This window comes from Mandrillus leucophaeus, unplaced genomic scaffold (genome assembly GCF_000951045.1).
Source record: "Mandrillus leucophaeus isolate KB7577 unplaced genomic scaffold, Mleu.le_1.0 Scaffold7, whole genome shotgun sequence".
NCBI classification, from domain to species: Eukaryota; Metazoa; Chordata; class Mammalia; order Primates; family Cercopithecidae; genus Mandrillus; species Mandrillus leucophaeus.
In genome coordinates, this window is record NW_012107585.1 from 7,823,159 (window position 1) to 7,845,893 (window position 22,735).

At 54.4% G+C, this 22,735-nt stretch overlaps 1 protein-coding gene across 1 annotated transcript in view; it reads left to right on the plus strand.

The window, feature by feature from the left end:
- MLXIP (MLX interacting protein) overlaps nt 1–15,342 on the plus strand; it is an 83,542-nt gene extending 68,200 nt beyond the window's left edge. Inside the window, exons 4-17 of the mRNA XM_011964487.1 lie at nt 479–568; nt 930–971; nt 1,285–1,456; nt 2,186–2,275; nt 3,675–3,766; nt 4,725–5,364; nt 6,747–6,868; nt 7,011–7,188; nt 9,012–9,133; nt 9,711–9,815; nt 9,944–10,071; nt 10,336–10,459; nt 12,477–12,606; nt 13,218–15,342. Of these exons, the coding sequence (XP_011819877.1) occupies nt 479–568; nt 930–971; nt 1,285–1,456; nt 2,186–2,275; nt 3,675–3,766; nt 4,725–5,364; nt 6,747–6,868; nt 7,011–7,188; nt 9,012–9,133; nt 9,711–9,815; nt 9,944–10,071; nt 10,336–10,459; nt 12,477–12,606; nt 13,218–13,339 (2,157 nt within the window). The 3' untranslated portion in view covers nt 13,340–15,342. The remainder of the gene's footprint in view (nt 1–478; nt 569–929; nt 972–1,284; nt 1,457–2,185; nt 2,276–3,674; nt 3,767–4,724; nt 5,365–6,746; nt 6,869–7,010; nt 7,189–9,011; nt 9,134–9,710; nt 9,816–9,943; nt 10,072–10,335; nt 10,460–12,476; nt 12,607–13,217) is intronic.
- The last annotated feature ends 7,393 nt before the right edge of the window (nt 15,343–22,735 follow it).

Here is a 22,735-nt window from a genome sequence, read left to right on the forward strand (position 1 = left end):
GTCATGCCAGGCATCCACGCTGGCATCACGTGAAGGTTGGATGAGAGGCCCCTGGAGGGCACATTCCACGTGAAACTTCCTGGAATTGGCTGTTCATTTTTGCCCTTTGAATGTGGCAGAGGCTGTGGGGAAGGCCTTTTATGGGGGGCTCGGGAGTTTCTGCAGCGTTCCCCTGCTGCTTCCTCTGCTGGAGTGTTCTGCTCTCACCCCGTCCTCCTGGTCAGAGCCTCAGGACCGTGCCCCCAAGGCCTTTGGATGCCTTAGGTCTTGAGATGAAAGCACATTGTTAGCTAGAGGGCCTGCTGTGGCACAGCAGAAGTGGGACGTACTTTCTCAGTGATGTGGTAGCCACCGTGGGGTTTCCAGCTGGATTGCCTAAGGCCTGATTGTAGTGCCGGATACTTCTCGGTACACCAGTTGAGCTTTACTGATCAAGCAGAGCCCCCTCTTTTCACTCTGGCCTCTGTCCCTGTCCTAGGCCATCACCACGGAAGGGAAGTACTGGAAGAGCCGCATCGAGATTGTGATCCGGGAGTATCACAAGTGGAGAACCTACTTCAAGAAAAGGGTATCTGGCTGGAGTGTTCAGGCAGCCCGCCTAGGGAGGGAGCCGGCAGAGTCCCTGGTTCAGAGCCCTGGCCGAGGCTGTAGGCTCCACAGCCGCCCCACCTGGATGTGGAGCATCAAGCAGTAAATCTGGGGCCCAGTGTGCCAGACTAGCCCAGGCGATGGCCTGCCTCAGTCAGGTCATCTTTGCTCTCAGTTTCTCCATCTGTGCATTGGGTGGGAGTCTCCTTTGTGCAGGCATCGGCCTGGGGATGGTGTGAGCAGGACCCCTGCCTACCTCCCCAAGAGTTCTGTATATTCTAGAGCCCTTGGGCCCTCCTAGGGCCATTGGTGACCGCCGTGTCCTGTCCCTTTGCCCACAGCTACAGCAGCACAAGGATGAGGACCTCTCCAGCCTGGTCCAGGTGGGTGAGCCTGGGAGCTCTGAGGACCTCCACTTTGACACGAGACAGCAGGGACTTCGGTGGCCCACCGGGGAGCCCTGCAAAAGGTGGCAGGCCATGGGCCCTCCCTGGAGTCTCAGGAATGGCTCAAGAAGCAGTCCAGCTCTCCATTGGGTGGGCTGGAGGGAGCCACTCTCCGAATGCCTCCACCCTGCTGCCTCACTTCCACGGGGCAGCCCTGTGATGAATTTCCCCAGCTGACAGGTGTGGGAATTCTTCGTCCCACTGTCAGTTACTCTTTGATGCTTCCTCCCCCATGTTGGTGTTGTGTTAGGACGATGACATGCTATATTGGCACAAGCACGGGGATGGATGGAAGACCCCCGTCCCCATGGAGGAGGACCCCCTGCTGGACACAGACATGCTCATGTCGGAATTCAGCGACACCCTCTTCTCCACGCTTTCTTCACACCAGCCGGTGGCCTGGCCCAATCCCCGGGAAATAGGTAACCCAAACCAGGGCCTTGGGCTTTGAACAGCCAGCCGCTTCCTTCTCTGCCAGGCCTCTTCTGGGCCAGGGTTCCTTCAGGGCCGTCTCTGAGCTGCTGCGCATCACGGTTGGGGGCAGGCAGTAAGGAAGGGAAGGATGGCTGGCCTCATTTGACATCCAGGCTGCACATACCGAGTGGGTGGGTCTGCAGAGTGGGCCTACTGGGCCGCTGCCATTCCCGTAGTGCCATGGTGGGAGGATAGCAGCAGGGTCTAGTCTGAGTCATTGGCACATTTCGGATGCTGTTCCCTTCATGGGGGACATGTGCCATGCCTAAGCCAAGGCAGCCGGGCCGTGACTCATACTAAAGAAAATCGGAAGCACTCCCGGGTGTGACCCCTCACCTTGGTGGCATTCAGTCTTCCAGTTAACCCCTCAGGGAAGAGCCCTAAGATTGAAAATTAGAACAGTGTTGGGGGAGGTCTCTGTTCTCTGTTGAGCTCTTCACAGCTTCCTGGGGTGTCCATTCCCTGATACTCAATTTTACCTTCCTGGCAAAAACACTTTCCTGCCTTCTGAGGGTTCGGAATGGCCACAAACCTACGAGAAGGTAGAAATCCCAGCCAGCTCCTTGGAAGACTCTAGAATGTGAGCAGGGCCAGGAAGGTCTGTTTCAGGCCTTTTTTATGTTCCTGCAACATTGTCTGAGAAGACAAAATAGTTCCTCTCTCTGTGATTCTTGCAGCACATCTGGGAAATGCAGACATGATCCAGCCGGGACTGATTCCTTTGCAGCCTAACCTGGACTTCATGGACACCTTCGAGCCTTTCCAGGGTGAGGACCAGAGGCAGACAGAGCATGGCTGCCTGCATCTCCCCCAGCCCAGCACAGAGCAGATCGCTGCCTTCCTTTAAGAGCAAGACTTGGTAGAATGGGCAAGGGGGCGAGCACAGAATTTTTTGAAAAACTAAACTATTTTTTGTAGTAACTGCAAGGTCTGGGAAGTTTTTCTGGGACATTGTTCAGCAAGGAAATTGGTCCTGGATTTAGCCTTGACCATAAGCAGTTCTCCCTCGAAGCAGCAGAGGGCGCTGACGACACAGCCAGCTCCCTGCCAAGGCCCTGCAGTTAGATGGGTCCTTGAGCCCCTGCTGTTGTGAGAGCAGCAGAAACGCCAGGCCTGGGAGTGTTTCAGAGCCCAGGATAGTTGCCAACATGTGTGGTTCCAACCAGAGCCCCCTTTCTACAGGAAAAAAAGGTGTCTCTAAGGGTAATGCCTCTGGCCATGGCACCCCCTGGGCCATGTGGGCTTTAGGGGTTTAGTCCTTGATTTGTTTGAGTCTCTTTTTTTTTTTTTTAGAGACAGGGTCTTGCGCTGTCACCCAGGCTAAAATGCAGTGGCTCAATCATGGTTCACTGCAGCCCTGAACTCCTTGGCTCAAGTGATCCTCCCACCTCAGCCTCCTGAGTACCTGGGTGGTTCACTGCAGCCCTGAACTCCCGGGCTCAAGTGATCCGCACTCCTCAGCCTCCTGAGTACCTGGGACTACAGGCACACACAAACACACCCAGTTCATTTCTTCATTTTTTGTAAAGACAGGGTCTCCTATGTTGCCCAGGTGATCCTCCTGCCTCTGCTTCCCAAAGTGCTAGAATTACAGGTGTAAGCCATCACACCCAGCCTGTTTTAGTCTTTGTTATTTTGAGACAGAGCCTGGCTCTGTAGCCCAGGCTGGAGTACAGTGGCAAGAACACAGCTCACTGCACCCTCTAACTCCTGGGCTTAAGCGATCCTCCCGCCTCAGCCTCCCGTGTAGTTGGGACCACTGGTGGCACCAACCAGGCATGGTGGTTGGCACCATTTTTTTGTTTGTTTGTTTTTTGAGATGGGAGTCTCACTCTGTCGTCAGGCTGGAGTGCAGTGGTGCAATCTTGGCTCATTGCAACCTCTGCTTCCCAGGTTCAAGCCATTCTCCTGCCTCAACCTCCTGAGTAGCTGGGACTACAGGCATGCGCCACCACGCCGGGCTAATTTTTGTATTTTTAGTAGAGATGGGGTTTCATCATGTTGGCCAGGATGGTCTCGATCTCTTGACCTCAAGATCCGCCCACCTTGGCCTCCCAAAGTGCTGGGATTATAGGCATGAGCCACCATGCCTGGCCCTGTTTGAGTCTTGATTCCAGCAAATGCTGGGCACACTGAGCTCAGAAGAACCCTGCTGTTGTTTTTCAGACCTCTTCTCTTCTAGCCGCTCCATTTTTGGCTCCGTGCTACCTGCATCTGCCTCAGCACCTGTACCAGATCCCAACAACCCACCTGCACAGGTAGAGGAAGCTGGGGGATGGGTGGGGGAAGGGGCTGGCAGGCACAGGGCTACTCATCAAAGGTTTGCTGCCGGAGCAAGGCTAATGACATAGCCACACAGTCACCAGCAAAGCGTCAAGCGGTGCTACACCAGTGCTAATGTGCAGAGGCACGATTCCAGCCCTCTGACAGCATCCTTCAGCACCCATGGGTGGGAGACTGTCGGTCCAGGTATGCTCCTGCCTGAGTGCCAGGTAACCTATGTGCAGCTGGCTCTGCTCCGACTAATTAACATGGAATTAGCTAGACAGAGAAGAAAAGCATGGATTACTAATAAAAATATCTTCTGTATATTTCTTTCACGTTTTACTAAGCAATCCAAAAAGTTGCTTACAAGTGCTTGGGCTACAGAGCTGAGCGAGGTACCATTCTTTGTCCTTATGGAGCCCTCATGCTTATGCCCATGACCAGTTAGATACTGGTAAGCTGGCATCATCTTCAAACAGGCTCCAGGAAGAATTTCTACTGCAGAGACTGGGATCTGAACCATTCCTCGTAGCTTTTCTTATTTAGGAAGAGGTGGCCTGATGACCAGTTGACACGTGAGATTGTCTTCGGGGAGCCCTGAGCAGCTGCAGTCCAGGCTACCTCTTCTCAGTAACAGAAGATGGCAGAGACTTTGGGAGACTCTGCTGGACTCCAGAAACAAGATATTCCCAGGCTGCTAGCCAGCTGTGTGAGGGCCGTTGCCTTATCTGAGCTCTGAGTTACTTAGTTTTTAATGGAAACAAGACCCCCGCAGACACGCAGGGAAACACAAATCCCTGTCCCCAGATCAGCAGCCATGGGCATGGAGACATGGCCTTTGTGCCTCTGTCCTAGCGCCTGGCCTGTGTAGTTGGACTTGGCAGTGTGCAGCGCTAGAAAGGAATTGTATGACCCCAGTGTTGCTTCCTGGCTCCTCTTTTCCTTTTTCAGGAGAGCGTCCTGCAGACCACCGCCCTCCCCACTGTGAGCCTGCCTGACAGCCTCATCGTGCCCCCCACCGCCCCGCCCCTGGCTCACGTGGACGGGCAGAGCTGTGAACACACCTCCCGGGCTGAGGACCCGTTTATCCAGCCCACGGACTTCGGTCCCTCAGAGCCACCACTGAGTGTCCCACAGCCCTTCCTCCCCGTCTTCACCATGCCCCTGCTGTCTCCCAGCCCCGCTCCACCACCTGTCTCCCCCGTGTTACCGTTAGTTCCTCCTCCTGCCACTGCCCTGAACCCCCCAGCTCCACCCACCTTCCACCAGCCACAGAAGTTTGCTGGAGTGAGCAAAGTGCCGTCTGTCATCACCCACACGGCCTCCGCCACCCTCACCCATGACGCCTCTGCCACCACCTTCAGCCAGAGTCAGGGCCTTGTGATCACCACCCATCACCCTGCCCCATCAGCAGCCCCCTGTGGACTGGCACTGTCTCCTGTCCCCCGGCCTCCCCAGCCACGGTTAACTTTTGTGCACCCCAAACCTGTATCCTTGACTGGGGGCAGGCCTAAGCAGCCCCACAAAATAGTGCCTGCTCCCAAACCAGAGCCCGTGTCCTTGGTGTTGAAGAACACCTGCATCACCCCAGGTGAGCCAGGTGGGGGAACTCGGTGTGGGGCTCCCCCTGACCCAGAGCAGAGGGATGTTTTCCCATCCCAAAGGCTTTCAAACTTGTGACCACCACCCCCACCCTGGTGTGCACATGTGCGCACATGCACACACAACCACTTAAATGAAACAAAAGTGGCATTAAATAATACATGTCCATGATCTAGTCCATTTTCTATGCTCTATCTTTTTTTGGTTTTTTTGTTTGTTTTTTTTTGAGACAGAGTCTTGCTCTGTCACCCAGGCTGGAGTGCAGTGGCATAATCTTGGCTCACTGCAACCTCCGCGTCCTGGGTTCAAGCGATTCTCCTGCCTCAGCCTCCCGAGTAGCTGGTATTACAGGTGTGTACCACCATACTCGGCTAATTTTTGTTTGTTTGTTTGTTTGTTTTTTGAGACAGAGTCTCACTCTGTCGCCCAGCTCTAGTGCAGTGGTGTAATCTCGGCTCACTGCAACCGGGTTCAAGCGATTCTACTGCCTCAGCCTCTTGAGTAGCTGGGATTATAGGCACCCATCACTACATCCAGCTAATTTTTTGTATTTTTAGTAGAGACAGGGCATCACCATGTTGGCCAGGCTGGTCTTGAACTCCTGACCTTGTGATTCACCCTCCTCAGCCTCCCAAAGTGCTGGGATTACAGGCATGAGCTACCACGCCCAGTCCATTTTTTTTATTTTTAGTAGAGATGAGGTTTCATCATGTTGGCCAGACTGGTCTCGAACTCCTGATCTCAGGTGATCTGCCCACCTCGGCCTCCCAAAGTGCTAGGATTACAGGTATGAGCCACCGCACCCAGTCTCTATTCTCTTTTTTTTTCTTTTTTTTTTTTGAGATGGAGTTTCACTGTTGTCGCCACGACTGGAGTGCAATGGCGCAATCTTGGCTCACTGCAGCCTCCGCCTCCCGGGTTCAAGTGATTTTCCTGTCTCAGCCTCCTGAGTAGCTGGGATTACAGGCGTGTGCCACCACACCTGGCTACTTTTGTATTTTTAGTAGAGACGGGATTTTACCATGTTGGCCAGGCTGATCTCAAACTCCTGACCTCAGGTGATCCACCCACCTCGGCCTCCCAAAGTGCTGGGATTACAGGTGTGAGCCACAGCACCCAGCCTCTCTATCTTTTTTTAAAGTTAGTCACAACCTACAATGTGAAAACACATGGTCCTGGCTATCTCTTTACTGGTTCTATAACATATCTCCTTCAAGAAGTCACACAAAGTTTTAGGTGCCTTGGTGCCTTCGTCTTCCTGTCCCCTGCAGTTGGAAACAAGCTGTCTCACTGGCAGAGAGGCAGCCTCTGCAGGGTGGGCCAAGCCCTGTGGCCCAGGGCTGCACCTGAACCTCCTCCTTGTCCTGGCAGCTGCCTTTTCAGGCCAACCACAAGCAGTGATCATGACGTCAGGGCCTCTGAAGAGAGAAGGGATATTGGCCTCCACGGTGTCCCAGTCCAACGTGGTCATCGCACCTGCTGCCATCGCCAGGGTGAGGAGGGCCCTGGACAGACCCGCAGTGTCCTTCTCACCCGGAGCACCCTGTTCTTGGGCAGCCCTCACCTGAGACGATGGGTGTGCCGCCCTGCTGTGCATCAGCGGTTGGGGGTGACCTCTCTCCCATGTCACTGCAGGCTCCTGGGGTCCCGGAGTTCCACAGCAGCATCCTGGTGACAGATCTCGGCCATGGCACGAACAGCCCGCCTGCCCCCATCTCCCGTCTCTTCCCGAGCACAGCGCAAGACCCCCTGGGGAAGGGCGAGCAGGTCCAGCTGCATGGGGGCAGCCCCCAGGTCACTGTCACAGGGCCCAGTGAGTGTTCACTCAGCAGGATGGTTGGGACATCACAAGGGAAGTAACTGGGCCTGCTGTGGATCATGGGGGGCGCTTGCTGGGTCCTCAGGACGGAACCTGGGCTTAGAACACACAGTGAGATCTTGTAAGCCTGCCAATAACACAGTCTGGGAACATGCTCTGTGGGTGGCAGGATGACCTGTGGTGGCACTGGCAGGGCAAAAAGTAGTGGGCACGTGGCCGTGTAGGTGACCAGTGTGCTCAGGGAGTCCCAGCTGACTGCCCGCGAAGGCCTGGCACTGAGCTGCTGTTCTCACCCAGAGAAGGGATTGAGGAGCCCTGGGGTTCCTGTCTCTGGGAACTTCAGCCTGGGGTTGCTGTGGCCACAGAAGCCACCCAGCCTCATCTGGGCACCAACATGGCCTTCCCCAGCAGGTCTCAGCACTACAGGTCTGTGCCCCATGCCCACTCTTGGGCCATCCAGGGGTGAGACAGTCAGAGCAGGACTGATTTTGCCCAGGGACATCTGAGGAGCCAGCAGGCCAGGTCAGGGACGAATGGTTTGCCCGAGGCTGTGCTGCTGGTAGAGGGTGTAAGCAGATGGGGCCTCTTCCCTCAAATGCCTGCCGTGCCAGGAAGGGAAATGGAAATGGCCTCTTTTCTTAAATAAAAGCATGGTGTAGGCCGGGTGCAGTAGCTCATGCCTGTACGCCCAACACTTTGGGAGGCTAAGGCAAGTGGATCACTTGAGGTCAGGAGTTCAAGACCAGCCCGACCAACATGGCGAAAAATAAAAATAAATTTTTTTTTGTCCCTACCTAATAATAATAATAATAATAACAACAACAACAGGGCGTAGTGGCATGCACCTGTAGTCCCAGCTACTCAGGAGACAGAGATGGGAGAATCACTTGAACCCAGGAGGTGGCGGTTGAAGTGAGCTGAGATGGAGTCACTGCACTCCAGCCTGGACGGCAGAGCGAGACTCCATTTTAAACAAACAAAAGCATGGTGTAGCTGCTCCTGGAACTCTGTGAGCGAAGAGTTGTCTCCCTCCTCAGGAAGACACGAATGAGGGAGGGTCTCTGACTTAGCGGGCTCGGCCAGCAGGGGCCTTTTCCAAGGACAGGCTTTGGAGAATAAGGACTCTTCAGTCTGGAAAGACAGAAACACAGGAGAGTTGGGAGTCAGGCCCCTCAAATAATCGAGGGAGAGGTTAGGGCCAACCATTGCCTTGGTCTCCGGAGTCTCAGAACACAGAACTTAGAGCCTGCTGTACAGCTTCACGGGGAGTTTGGGGAAAATAATCCAACAGAGAGGAAAGGAAGCTGAGGCATTTGTTACAGTAAAGCGGGATGGGCCAAGAAGGCCGAGTCCACCTGGGGCCAAGCGCGGTCGCTCACTCCTCTAATCCCAGCACTTTGGGAGGCTGAGGCAGGTGGATCGCTTGAGCCCAGGAGATTGAGACCGGCCTGGACAATATAGTGAGACCTTGGCTCTATAAAAAATGTTTTTTAATTTAAAAATATAATAATAATAAGGAGCCCACCTGCGAAATATCTCCTAAAGTGACACCAGTGACTGGAACACGTCACACAGGGTGGCTCCATCGTGTTCTGTGTGGGTTAAGGGTGTTTTTGTTGTTGTTATGAATTTAAAATTTCTGGGGAGTGAATAAGAAAAATCTAAGGAAGCATGTGTGTGCAGTTTAAAGAACCAAGTGCAGCACATGGGTAGCAGCGAGCACCTCATAACCCTGCAGAGACCCCGGGCTGCCTCCTGGTGGCTTTGAGGGGCCAGGGCTCCGTCCCCCGTCCCTCAGAGGAGTCTGTCCTTACCAGGTCGGGACTGCCCAAACTCAGGGCAGGCCTCTCCATGTGCATCGGAGCAGAGCCCCAGTCCTCAGTCTCCCCAGAACAACTGCTCAGGGAAATCCGACCCCAAAAATGTGGCTGCACTAAAGGTACTACATGTCTCTCTTGGGTCTTGGTTCCCTTGGGAGGAGGGGAGAGGAGTGCAGAAGGACATCAAGGAGCTGTGTCTGTCTGGAAGGGAGACCTCAGACCCAGCCAGAGCTGCCCAGGCAGGGGTGGATCAGAAATGGGCTTCTCCTTGCCCCATCCCACAAACCAGCCCTGTGGGGACGGTGAGCCCGCTGGAGGCTTCTGAGTGGGCCCCAAGCCCAGGAACCAATGCTGAGTCCACGTAGTGTGGCAGGTACCGCATCAGTTGCAGGAAGGGTGTGGCCACCACCAAGGCTGGGCTGGGTGGGGAAGGCAGGGCTTGCAGCATCTGGGATGCACCCGTGCAGCCCCGCGGTTCCCAGCCCTGGCTGTGCTCCGTTCTGCAGAGCAGGTTTTCTATGGTTCCCCGTCTTGTCCCCGCGGCTCCTCATTGGAGCCTTCAGCTTCTTGTCATGCCCTCCTCCCACGTAGCTCTCTAGCCCTGGCCCTTGGGCACCCAGCATCAGCGTAGGGAGTGAGGAGGGGTGGGCAGTGTGCCTGCAATGTGCCTGTCTCAGTGACCAGCGGGTTCTCCAGCAGAACCGGCAGATGAAGCACATCTCAGCTGAGCAGAAAAGGCGCTTCAACATCAAGATGTGCTTCGACATGCTCAACAGCCTCATCTCCAACAATTCCAAGCTGGTGAGTTGCCAAGAGTGTGGGCCATGGCAGGGCAGGGGAGCTGGCAAGACGTGCTCCCTGCGTGGTCATTGCTGGTGGCAGGCCTGCTGGCTGTGGGTGCCGCCTCCAGCCACCTGCCCCTTCTGCAGACCAGTCACGCCATCACACTGCAGAAGACCGTGGAGTACATCACCAAGCTGCAGCAGGAGAGGGGCCAGATGCAGGAAGAGGCCCGGCGGCTTCGGGAGGAGATCGAGGAGCTCAATGCCACCATCATGTGAGCTTCTGGGCCTTGGGGCTCCAACCAGGCACCCCAACCCTACGCAGGGCCTGCCTCAGAGGTGGTGGGACCCTGTGGCCTCGTCACTGGTCGATGTCTCTTTGCTGCAGTAGTTCTGCTCTTTGTCACCCTCCTACCACAGACCTCTCTTCTCTGTGCCTGGCTGTAGCACAGCACTGGGCCAGCCCTGTCCATCTTGTGTCCCAAGGTCCTTATTGGCCACTGGCTGCTCCACAGCTCCCACGGCTCCTGTCATTTCAGCTCCTGCCAGCAGCTGCTCCCTGCCACGGGAGTCCCCGTCACCCGGCGCCAGTTTGATCACATGAGAGACATGTTTGACGAATACGTGAAAAGCCGGACCTTGCAGAATTGGAAGTTCTGGATTGTATCTTTGGGTTTTCTTTTTGCTCTTCCCCGCCCTCAGCCAATGCACTGAAGCCACAGACCTTGGCACTGTAGTTACTTTAGAAAGACTCTTTAAATGCCTGTCAGCGAGCTCCTCACGACAGGCAGTGCTAGTGTCTATCTCGGGAGAGAGTGGTCCGGCCTGGCCTACTGTGTGGGCTGGAGCTGCTGATGGGGCTTCAGGGTGCTTTGCAGGAAGGGCTAAGGAGGCAGAACGGTGGGCTTCGCTCTCTAGGTCCTTAAGAAATCAGGACAATGCTAAAGCCACTTGCAGAAGGTGCAGGGGAAGGAAGAGTGGTCCCACAAAGCCTGGCAGCCAGCTTGGTCCTTGAAGCCACAGGGAGGGTGAGTGCCACCCCTGCTGTGACAGGCGGAAACCAGGACTCCCTCCACCGAGTGGCAGAGCCCAGTCTGAAGCCTGACGGAGCATGTCCACCTCTGTCCACCTCTGGGGGCTCTTGGGCCAAGGCCACCCTGCACTTGGCCTTCCAGGTGGCAGCATGGCTCTTATGGGGAGTGGTTCCTGCCTGGTCACTCCCCACCCTGCCACTGCTCTGCCTCTGAGTAAACAGTCAGCACATGTGTTGGGTTGGCCGTGGCATTGAGGCTTGGGTCTGACAGTCAGAGGTGACGGTCGTGCGGGAGGAGAGAATCCCAGTTGCAGCTGTCAGGCAGGGCAGGCACAGCACCTGTGTGTGCGGGAAGCGGCAGGTATTTTTGTTTGTATCTTTTTTTCCCCTGAGACAGGGTCTCACTCTGTCACCCAAGCTGGAGTGTAGTGGTGCAGTTACAGCTCACTGCAGCCTTCACCTTCCCAGACTCAAGTGATCCTCCTGCCTCAGCATCCTGAGTAGCTGGAACTACAGGCTCACGCTACTATGACCGGCTAATTTTTGTATTTTTAATGGAGATGGGGTTTCACCATTTTGGCCAGGCTGGCCTCGAACTCCTGACCTCAGGTGATCCCCCCGGTCTTGGCCTCCCAAAGTGCTGGGATTACAGGTGTGAGCCACCATGCCCGGCCATAAGAGGCAGTTTTTAAATGAACAGGTGACAGCCTCCAGCTCTGATTCCCTGTGTTGCTGTTTTACTGCCTGCCCTAGTCCTGATCCCTGTCATTAATAGAGCTGGGTGGCATCTGGAATGAATTGGAGCCTCTTTGATGAAATGGCACACTCCCCATCATCAGACTGGGGTGGGGGAACTGTGGGCGTCGTCCTGATCAAAGTCCAAGAGGAAACATGCCTCAGGCCTTCACTAAGATGGTCTAGGAGACTGGCATGCATTTTTGCATTTAACACAGAAGGCAAACACCACTTTCAGGCAGATGGCTCCTGCCTTTATTTATTATTATTTTTGAGAACAGAGTCTTGCTTTGTCGCCCAGGCTGGGGTGCAGTGGCACAAGCTCGGCTCACTGCAACCTCCGCTTCCTGGGTTCAAGTGATTCTCCTGCCTCAGCCTCCCAAGTAGCTGGGATTATAGGCACCCACCACCATGCCCGGCTAATTTTTGTATTATTAGTAGAGACAGGGTTTCACCAAGTTGGCCGGGCTGGTCTCAAACTCCTGACCTCAAGTGATCCACCCACTTCAGCCTCCCAAAGTGCTGGGATTACAGGCGTGAGCCACCGTGCCCGGTTGGCTTCTGCCTTTCCACCTGTTCTGTGCTTCTGATGTTCCTGCCACTGTATGTAAGAATGATTTTGATCACATGGTTGTGCTAGGACCTGTTCCAGACTAGAGACCTTCTGTGTCCCTGCCCCCTGCCCGCTTGGTGTTCGGCCCTGTTGTCCAGATACAGTTAGAGCAGAGTGTTTTCGTGAAGTGGAAGACATACCTTGCCTAGAGATCGCTCCCCCTTTTCCCCAGTGATCCATTCTCTGTGGGCAGATGCTTTCCAGCCCCGGGGGAAAGGAGTAGGCCAGCCCGGCCACCTTCAGGTCTGCAGTCCCCAGCCCTTCTCTGTGCCTGCCTTTTCTTTAACCACACACTGCAGTTCAGCATAATTATCAAGCCGCTGTTTGAGTCATTCAAGGGCATGGTGTCCACCAGCAGCCTGGAGGAGCTGCACCGGACGGCGCTGTCCTGGCTGGACCAGCACTGCTCCCTGCCCATCCTCAGGCCAAGTGAGTGGGGCAGTGCCAGGGTGAGGGGCTTCATGCTAGTCCTGGAGGGAGGACAGCCCCAGGCTGAGGACAGTGTTTGCCAGACTCCGTTGCAGGCAACCAGGTGGGGCCGGGGCAGGGGCACAATGCTGTCCAGGAGGCCCTCAGTCAGGAGCGTCCAGTGGGGGCTGGAGGCTCCTGCCCTCCCATGTCTCCCAGCCTGCTCAGACCCAGCTTGCATGGATCGAGTGCCCACTATTTGCCAGGCCCTGTATCAGGTGCCTTCAAGTGTGTTTTCTTGTGTAATTCTTATAATAACAAGCAAAGATGATCCTGTATGTTAAGGTTATAGAAGCTTAATATCAGAACAGCTGGCAGCCCCGTGGCACCAGGAACAGCATAGGATGCTCCGTCTACGGCAGCTCCTGCTAGGATTTGGGGAGGCTTCTGGAGGCAGAGGGGTGAGTGCCCAAGTCTTGGCGTAGGCCCCCAGCACTCCTCCCTGCAGTCCAGAGCGGCTGCCACTTGCCCCATGTCTGAGCATTCCCACATGGGTTGTAGGTACGAAACCGGGTGTGTGGTGTGTAGTGGTTCTGTGTCACTGCCCGTGTCTGACCCTTTCTGTCTTGCAGTGGTGTTGAACACGCTGCGGCAGCTGAGCACCTCCACCTCCATCCTCACAGACCCGGCACAGCTGCCGGAGCAGGCATCCAAGGCCGTCACCAGGATCGGCAAAAGATTGGGAGAGTCCTAGCTGCTTAGCTGGCATGCAGCCGCATGAGATGCCAGGAGACCCTTCCCTGCTCATGGAGAGTGGGCTGCGCCCCCCCAGCCCTTCCTGACGCTCAGCCTTGGGGCCGCTCTCCAACTCTGCTGGCCCACTGTGGCGTCGGGAGGCCATGCTCAGGTCTGAAGCAGGTTCGGGGCCTGCTGACAGCAATAGCCCGCCTTCGGGAACCCCTTGCTGTGAACTCTCTCACTCAGTGACCTCAGTCACCAACCTCTTCTGCCCTTGGGGCAGCCCAGACAAAAGGGAAGTGCTGGCCGTGCTGGTCCTGCCCTGCTGGTGGCCTGCCAGGCCTGGCGCCAGTGAGCAGAAGCGATGGGATGAGGGTGACAGGGCCTGCTCCTGTCCTGAGGCCCAGCCTTGTCCCTCCTGCCACGTCTTGTCTACATGCATGCCTCTGCCTGATGCCCTGCTCCACTCTCTGGCCTGCCCGTGGGGCAGTCGGAAGGCATCTTTCTTTCTCCCCTCAACTCTTGACAATGCCTGGCCCTTGTGGATGGACTTGGGCTTCTATTCAGGCTTATGCATGGCAGGCTGCCAGGAGGAAGTGCCTTCTTCAGAGAGCCTCCAGGACACATGTGTGCAGAAACGGTGGATGTGGGACACACAGGACCAGAATGGAAGTGTGTGATGCACGGTGGCTGCTCTGGCTGAGAGGCCCTGCTGGGTGTGTTTCATCAGTCCCCTTTTAGCTCCACCTGACGTTGCAGGATCCACAGGGACTCAGCCTAGAACTTTCTCGAATGTCACTTCACCCTTCTGCCATTCTTCTCTACTTGTCTCCAGCTGCAGCTGTTGACAGGTCAAGCGTGACCAGTGGGAGCTTAGAACCCTGAAGTTCTAGTGTCCGAAAGATCAGACTCCATGTCTTGCTGTCAGCCTTGTCATCTTGTCTGATGTCTTTCAGCTGGGTTCCCCAAACCAGGACAGTTCTCAGACCAAGGATGCCCCCACACTCAAAAGTCTGTCCTGTCTTGTGTTTGGAGAAGGAAACAGTGTTGGCGGGCAGCACTCTGCGGTGGTCAGCCCTCAGAGCTGTCTCTAGGCATCTCTCAGATCAGACAGCAAAGAATCTACCCAGATCAGGGCTGGGTGGAGGCGTGGCTGGGCTGGGAGCCATTTTGAGCCTGCAGCGGGAGGTTGGCCCAGCCTCAGTCCTTGCCCTTTTCCGGCTACCTCTGCAGGGAGCTGCAGGGGCAGGCACTCTCTCCAGCACTCAGGAAGCCCGGCTGAGGGTACCTCTTCGTGGAAAGAACGCACTTTAAAGCTCTGCTGAGGGGTTCGGAGCCCAGGCTTTCAGGCGACTTCTGCCCTCTCTGCCTCTCTTCACCCTCCCTCTCTGCCTGCAGGGCCTGGGAAGGGCTTTGAGGGAGCCTGAGAGCCGTGTGAAGAGGGGCACCCCGGGCTGTCCCCAAAGTTTAGATCCAGTTGGAGGTTCTCCCTGGCTCCTGCAGGCCTGCAGGGGTCTCTCCCCAGTTCAGGCCTCCGGCCAACCGCCTGCCCCCTTATCTGTGCTTCAGCCTTGCACAAAAGCAGCTTGGTGACACCACTCAGCCACTCAGAGCATGTGTTTACAGGCTTTCCAGATCACCTTCCTTTGGGGTGAACATAAGATGAGGCTGGGCTGGTCCTTGGAATTTCCCCTGGGAAATGGTAACAGACTCCATCCTTGACCCGGGGATAAGCATGAAGGCAATGTCCCAAAGGCAGAGGCCACGGTGGTAGGAATTCCACCAAGGCCAGAAGGGAAAAAGGAAGAGGCCACCGTGTCCAGCTGTGTGGGCCCTGGGGAGGGTCGTGAGTGCAGCCCCTCTCCACTTCCGTGCCTTTGTAAAACGTGTAGATTAACCGCAGTGGTTGGCTGAGCCAAGAACTCTCCTAAGTCAGTGGCTTTCTCTCCACCCCTTGCTGGGGATTCATTCTTTTTAAACTCTGTGGGATATAAAATTGGCCTCCTGCTGCTTCGGCCTACCTCTCCCTCTGCTGACTTAATGTCATGATTCTGTTTCTTCAGGTATTTAAGGCTGTTAGGTTGTGTGAGCCTTGAAGGGTGTGTGTGTGTGTGTGTGTGTGTGTGTGTGTGTGTGTGTCCCAGCAACTGTCCACTGTCCAGGAGATGCATGTCTTTGCATTGGAGATATTTCTGTAACTCGTTCTCTTGGTGCTCACGATTGCCATGGCCATAGGGCCACAGTGCCGTATCTCTGCTGCAGACATGATTGTTTCTTGTTCTAGAGGTTTTCTTGTTTTCAAATCTTGCCTGATGAATCCAGCCAGACCAAGGGGCCTAGATTTGACCTCTGTCCTGGGCTCCTGGGCCAGGTGCAGGGACATCTGAGGCCACTCTGCTGGCCGCCTCCAGTGGGAGCTGACCTCAGGGTGGGCTTTGTTTACACTCATTTTCACCCTGATTCTTGCCCCCACTTTCATAAAAGAAATTTCAAAATGCTGACGCTTTGGAGAGTAAGAAAATCAATCTTGGCTGGGCGCGGAGGCTCCTGCCTGTGATCCCAGCACTTTGGGAGGCTGAGGCTGGAGGATCACTTGAGCTCAGGAGTTGGAGACCAACCCTAGCAACATAACAAGATCCTGTCTCTACAAAACAAAATTTAAATTAGCCGGGTGGGTGTGGCAGTGAGTGCCTGTGGTCCCAGCTACTTGGGGCTGAGGCTGGAGGATTACTTGAGCCTAGAAGTTGCAGTGAGCTATGATCATGCCACACTGTACTCCAGCCTGGACTGACAGAGTAAAACCCTGCCTCTAAATAAAAGAAAACAGAGGCCGAATGCGGTGACTCACACCTGTAATCTGAGCCCTTTGGGAGGCCAAAGTGGGTGGATCACCTGAGGTCGGTCCGGAGTTCACAACCAGCCTGACCAACATGGTGAAACCCTGTCTCTTCTAAAAATACAAAACATTAGCCGGGTGTGGTGATGCACGCCTGTAATCCCAGCTACTGGGGAGGCTGAGTCAGGAGAATCGCTTGAACCTGGGAGGCGGAGGTTGCAGTGAGCCGAGATTGCACCACTACACTCCAGCCTGGGTGACAGAGCGAAACCCTATCTCAAAAAAAAAAAAGAAAGAAAAAAATAGAAAATCCAAAAAGAAAAACCAAAAGTCCTGCTGGAATCCCTGGCGGGTTTCTGAGAAATCGCCCTGTGCTGTCAGCCCCTGCCCTGCACTGCTGCCTTCTGTGGTGGGTGGGAGACCCCAGAGCAGGGCAGGCGCTACTGAGGGCCTTTCTTGGAGTTGGCCGTCAGGCCACACAGCATCCGGCACCCTGGGTGGGCTGGCTGGCCACCTTCTTAGGACGTCTCTACTTTGGAGGATTTTACTGCAGGAAGCAGCGGCAGTGCTGGCCATTGGTGCTGATGACAACATTGGGTTTGGTTGAGGGGAAGGGGCTGGAAAGCAGCAGGCCCCCCAGTGCTGCACATGGTCCCGGAGCCGTCGGCCAGGGGAGTGGGGTCAGTGGTCAGCCAGCCCTCCCATTTCCTGCCTATGGGCCCTGACCACACTCCCTTTTCTAGAAGTCAATCCTAAGGTTTCCCTGCTCTGGCTAAGAGGGATGTAAATTTGGATTCTTGGAGGGCATCACACCCCCAGTCCCTGCCCAGATAAAGTGGCACAGTGGCATGCGGCACCTCTTTCTGTTGCTGGGGTGGGGGGCTCACACACCCACCTCATCTCTGTGCGGAGCTGTGACCGGCCCCGCCGGCAGCTGGAGTACAGGTAAGGGTCTCTCTCAGAGGGGAGCTGTAGCCGGGAACTGGCAAGGCCCCTTCCTGCAAGGCCCTAGCTGGCCTCTGGGTGAACCTGAGGTGGCAGGTTCAAGTTTTCAAGATGGTGAGGTCTTGTCTGCTGGACAGGACATTATGCTCTCAGAACTCGTGGGAGTGGAGCTGGGCCTGTCCTGGGCCAGTGGACCCCTGTGTGGGGGGGATTTGGGGTGCTGCGGGCCTGATTCTGCACTGGCAGATGGACTTTGCTTTAATCCAGCTCTTTCCTTACCCTGGCTCTGACGTGGGAAGGCTTGGAGGGCCCCTCTCATCACCCCTGTTGGCCCTCAACTGTCCCTTTCCTTTGTCGCCTGGCTCCTGCCTGGCCTGCCTGAGGCCTCCTAGCAGGCACCCTGGGTGTGAGTTGAGCCTCTCTCTTTTCCCTCTGATGGGAAAGTGGCCTTTCCCTCGACACCTGCTCCCTGGCCCCAGAGGAACCCACCCGTTTTGGAGCTCAGCTTGGCCCAGCATTTCCTTGGGGAAGGGAAAGGAGAGCTGGACAGCCTGATCCAGGCAGGCAGTGTGTGCAGTGGTGGCCGGCCAGGGTGCCACAGATGTACGGAGATGTGGCGTGTGGCTCCGGGCCCTCGACATCTCTGCTTTGCAGGATTTTACCTTGTCTGCACACCTGTCAGGGGAGAGGGGACAGCAAGGTGGGAGGTTGAAGAGCTTTGAGGCTCAGCAGCATGTTTGTGGCATTCAGTGGACTCCGTGGCCTTGGGCAGCTGGACAGGTTTTTGTGATGTGAGGGACATACATGGGGCACATGGGAAGCTTGACCAGGGCTCCAGGAACGCTGACAAAGTGTTTTAGGACCCCCCACCCCCATGCCTGTACCAGGGCTGGCCTCCAGAGTGGGTGAGGACAGAGCAGCTGTAGGCTTTTCATTCTGAGGTTTTGGCCCGCCCTGGCTACCGCGTGGGACTCTTTGCTTGTCAGGGCTTGCAAAAAATCAACCTTCGAGAAAGAAAAGGGAACTCTTCACGTTGAATGTTGACTCTGTGTGTGTGTGTGTGTGTGTGTGTGTGTGTGTGTGAGAGAGAGAGAGAGAGAAGGTCCTATGGTCACAGCTCTAGAAAATCATTATCCGTGTGTGTGTGTGTGTGTGTGAGAGAGAGAGAGAGAGAGAGCGCATGCGCGTGTGCACTTGCACAAGCTTGCGTGTCCGTGTTTACTTCATGGAATTTTGTTTTTGTGAAATCCCCCTCCAATCATGTGTCAGAATTTACCTCCATGCCCCAGTCACACTGTTGGTTCTGCTCTCTGAACCCGGGTGTAACTCATTTGAAGGACTCTCTTCTGTGTTTCCTAACAGTTATTTGGTGGTCTCAAGAGTTGAGGTTGTGGAGGGTTGGGAGAAACTGAAATTCTGTACATTTCCATAGAGTTTACATCCTGCAGTTAAAAGGCAGGAAGGGCTCAGCCCGGGCCCCACAGCTCCACACCGCCCCCCACGGGCCGCCCACAGTGCCCCCGTTTCTCCAGCTGAATCTTTTTCGAACAGCCCAGGAAAGGAAAGCGGGTTCGCTTGCTGATTTTGTTCACAGCGGAAGCACCATGTTCTGTTCCTTTTTTAGGTTCAGTTTGTTGTGTAAATGGCGGTTTTTTCTGGTGTGAGCTTTGGTGATTGTGGCAGGGCTCCTCTGAGGAGACGGTTCCACCTCGTGGTTTGAAGAACAAACCAGAGAAGAGTCTGGTTTGGCCAGAGGACCCCTCTGGCCCACGTCACCCTGAGTACGCCCCTCTGATGCTCTGCCGTCAAGAAGCACGTTTCCACCAGCTGTATTCAACACTACAATGCATTTTTAAAACTATATTTGCATCCAAGACAATAAAGAAACCTTATTTTTTTTGAAAAGCCTGTGATGTGTGGCCTTAAATGCTATCCTGTTGCGCAGTGGGAGAGATGGGAAAATGAAGAGATCTGAGCACAGGCCAGCTCGCTCCTTCTAATCTCGGGAGGTGTGATCAGCCTGGGATGGAGGCATCGGGTGGGAAAGAGGCCCAGGGTGGGAGGGCGATTCTGGAGGTGTATCCAGAAAGTCAGTGCTCCTAAAGACAGGCCTCCCTGCAAAGGCTGATGAGAAAGGCCCAGTGTGGCAGGTTCTGCCTGTTTCCTCAGCAGGGGCTAGTGAGGCAGGCCACTGCTCCAGGCCGCACCCACGTGGACAGAGCTCACTGGTGCCCCTGTAAACCTCTCATTTCCTCATCCAGGACTTGGGCAAACAGCACCACGCCTGCACACTTGACAGTTTCACGTGAAATCACGTGTGTCTGCGTGTTCAGTAGCCCGTGGAGCTCTGTGCTTAGAGAGTGCAGTCATCAGCACAGCCAGCACTGGCCCAGCTCTGCAAGATCCTCAGTCACAGTGGGAGCCTCCAGGCACTGTGGTTCTCCTGCTTATTATTGACTCAATACCAGAGATGGGAAAGACTAGAAAACTGACCAGTAGAAATGTCCCTTTGTTCAGGTGCTGAGAAGGTTTGGCTCATCTCTGTTTCATGTAGAAGCTTTTCTCTGCCATTTTCCTGGGGCCCACACCCACCCATCTGGCCCCTTGTGCCTGGACAGGGTGACCCAGCAAGAAGAGCCAGCCCCGCACGGAGCCGTGGGGTTGATTCACGAGATGACTGCCCAGATCTGGATCTCGATGTAGAATGCAGTGGGTTGATACACAAGCTCTTGTCTGATCAAACCTCCACGCCTCCCCTGAGGAGACACAAAGCAAGCCTGGGCCTTGAGAACCGGGGGTCCTCGAGAGAAAGGTGAACGCCTCACAGACTCCTTTGGGCTGGAAGGAACTCGGTTTCCACTGAGCTCAGCAACAAGTGTCTGTGTTAATGTTTTGAGCACAGCTCCATACCTACCTGGGATCCTAAAAGATGGTAGAGACGTGATTGGAGGAGAAAGCTGAGTTTTCTTTTGGGTTGGGGAGGGAGTAGCAGCGATAGGAGCAAGATCCGGAGGGAGCGAGGCCAGTGCCCTGGAGTCCCGTTCCTTGATGTGCACTGGACCCTGCTCAGGCTTAACGTTTGCGGCTGCTGCAGGGGCATGTACAGCTCTGCACAGTTCTCAAGGTGGTGGCGTGGTTAATTCCATTTACAGATAAACCAGAGTCATATCTGAGGTAGCAAGGCCACATGGGTCAGAGAAGCCTAACAGGGCTTTTCCATCTTGTAAGTGGCCTCTCCATCCACCACTCACCAAGCCCAAATCCAGAGAGTTATCCCTGATGTCCTTTCTCTCCCCTCCCAATACCAAGTCCTGCCAAGTTTCTCTTCTCAGTTTCTTCTAAATACATCATCCGCTTTTCTCCGTCCCCGCTGCCATCCCCCCCGTCCAAGCCACGCCATTGCCCAAGCAGCTCAAGTAGTGACCTCGTCTGTCCTCCACATCACAGCACGAGCTTTCAAAACCCCAAGTCTAGCCAGGTCGCTCTTCAATCCTTCCAGTGCTTTCCAGATAAAGTCCTGGGCCCTCATGGAAGCCCTTCCCCTGCTTTCTTTGCTGTTTTTTCGTTTTCTGAACACACCAGGTTTGGTTTGGTTTTGCTCTTTACAGTTTTCCCAAGGTCTGTCTCCTCTCTCCAAGCCCTTCTCCATCTCTACTCTTTTCCTTCAGGTCTTTCTTTAAACATCAAATCCTCAGAAATCAGCCTTCGTATGCCCTCCCCGCCGCACAGGTGCACGCACACATGGAGTCTCAGAGTGGCTCTCAGGACACCGATCACGTTAAATTACTCAGTTTCTCTTCCCCACCAGATTCCGAGCTCACCAGGACCAGGGCCTGGTGCCCCCGTACCTCGCACAGACCTGGCAGGAAGCAGATATCCAGACAGCCAGGGGACAAACCCTCCCCAAGCTCACCCCACTCTAGCTGCCTCTGCCCACAGCTCTGGAAACTGGTGGGGCAGGGGAAGAAAGGGGATCAGAGGGGCAGGGTTGAGCGACAGTAGGCGTTGACGCTGAAGACTGTGTAGGTAATTTCAAAACTTCAACTTGAGTAATTGTAGCTGTAAGACTAATCTCTAAATGGCGTGAAAAGCATTTCATCTTGATGTGGACTGGATTCTGTAGAACATGGTTTCCTTTATTTTCGGTAAAGATCTGAAATTAGACTTGTATAGAGTGGTGTGATTGAACTTATCCTGAAGTTTAATGCTGTACTTTTTACCTTTTTAGTTCAGAAAATCTCCAGTACACACAGAAATGGAGAATAGTATAATGAGCTCCTTCGTCATAATGAATGCCCACCATCTACTTTAACAATGATCAACTCCGGGCCGATTTTGTTTTCTTCTGAGACCTCACACCCACCTCCATTATTTTGAAGCACATTCCAGACACCATATGGATTTCATCTGTTAAGTATGCCTTTTTTTTTCCTTTTTTCTTTTTCTTTTTTTTTGAGACAGGGTCTCACTCTGTTGCCCAGGCTGGAGTACAATGGTGCAGTCTCAGCTCACTAAAACCTCTGCCTTCCCGGGTTCAAGCAATTCTCGTACCCCCTCCTCTCGAGTAGCTGGGACTACAGGTGCCTGCCACCAGGCCGGGCTGATTTTTATATTTTTAGTAGGACAGAATTTCACCATGTTGGCCAGCCTGGTCTCAAACTCCTGGCCTCAAGTGATCCACCCACCTCGGCCTTCCAAAGTGCTGGGATTACAGGCATGAGCCACCGCACCCGGCCGTAAGTATGCTTTTCAGTACGATTTCCAGAACTGCATATATACCTGCAAAGTTGGTCATTTAAAAGTTCCCAAAGGCTTTGTGAAAAGCAACAAAATGAGAAACCTGGGGAATGGGGCATTCTGATTGATCAGATTTTCTGTTTCACCGAAAGTCATTAGCTAGAAAACCCTTATTGTGTAGAGAGGGGAAAAGCTTTTTAAGATAACAGTCTACTTTCCTGCCTTAATGGGCTTGGTGCAGTGAGCAGTCTAATCTCTTCATCTAGTCTGACTGATTTTCACTCCTGGGGGAAGTACTGAACAGAGCTGGTTGGTTCCATTACAATTTTGCATTGGGGATGGGGCCTGAGTGATCAGGGATTAGCGGTCCTCCCCACCTGCCCCTGTCACCTGTCCCACAGCCCTGATTCCAACGTGTTGGTGTCTCCCAAGTTCCCAGCGCCACCCATCAGTGGACTATAGTGACGCTGTGTCAACTTTCCTGTATGTACTGAGATCTGTGTAAATTTCTCTAGTTTCTGTCCCTCCTTTCCCTAATACTTGCTGTATTACCAACTCTTCCTTTTTTATTCTCCTTTGACCAAAATGTGGGTACTGGCCTGGTGCGGTGGCTCATGCCTATAATCCCAGCACTTTGGGAGGCCAAGGCTGGCAGATCACTTGAGGTCAGGAGTTTGAGACCAGCCTGGCCAGCATGGTGAAACCCTATCTCTACTAAAAATACAAAAAATTAGTCAGGTATGGTGGCAGGCACCTGTAGTCCCAGCTACTCAGGAAGCTGAGGCAGGAGAATTGCTTGAACCCGGGAAGTGGAGGTTGCAGTGACCCAAGATTGAGCCACTTCACTCCAGCCTGGCGACGGAGTGAGACTCCCTCTCAAAAAAAAAAAAAAAA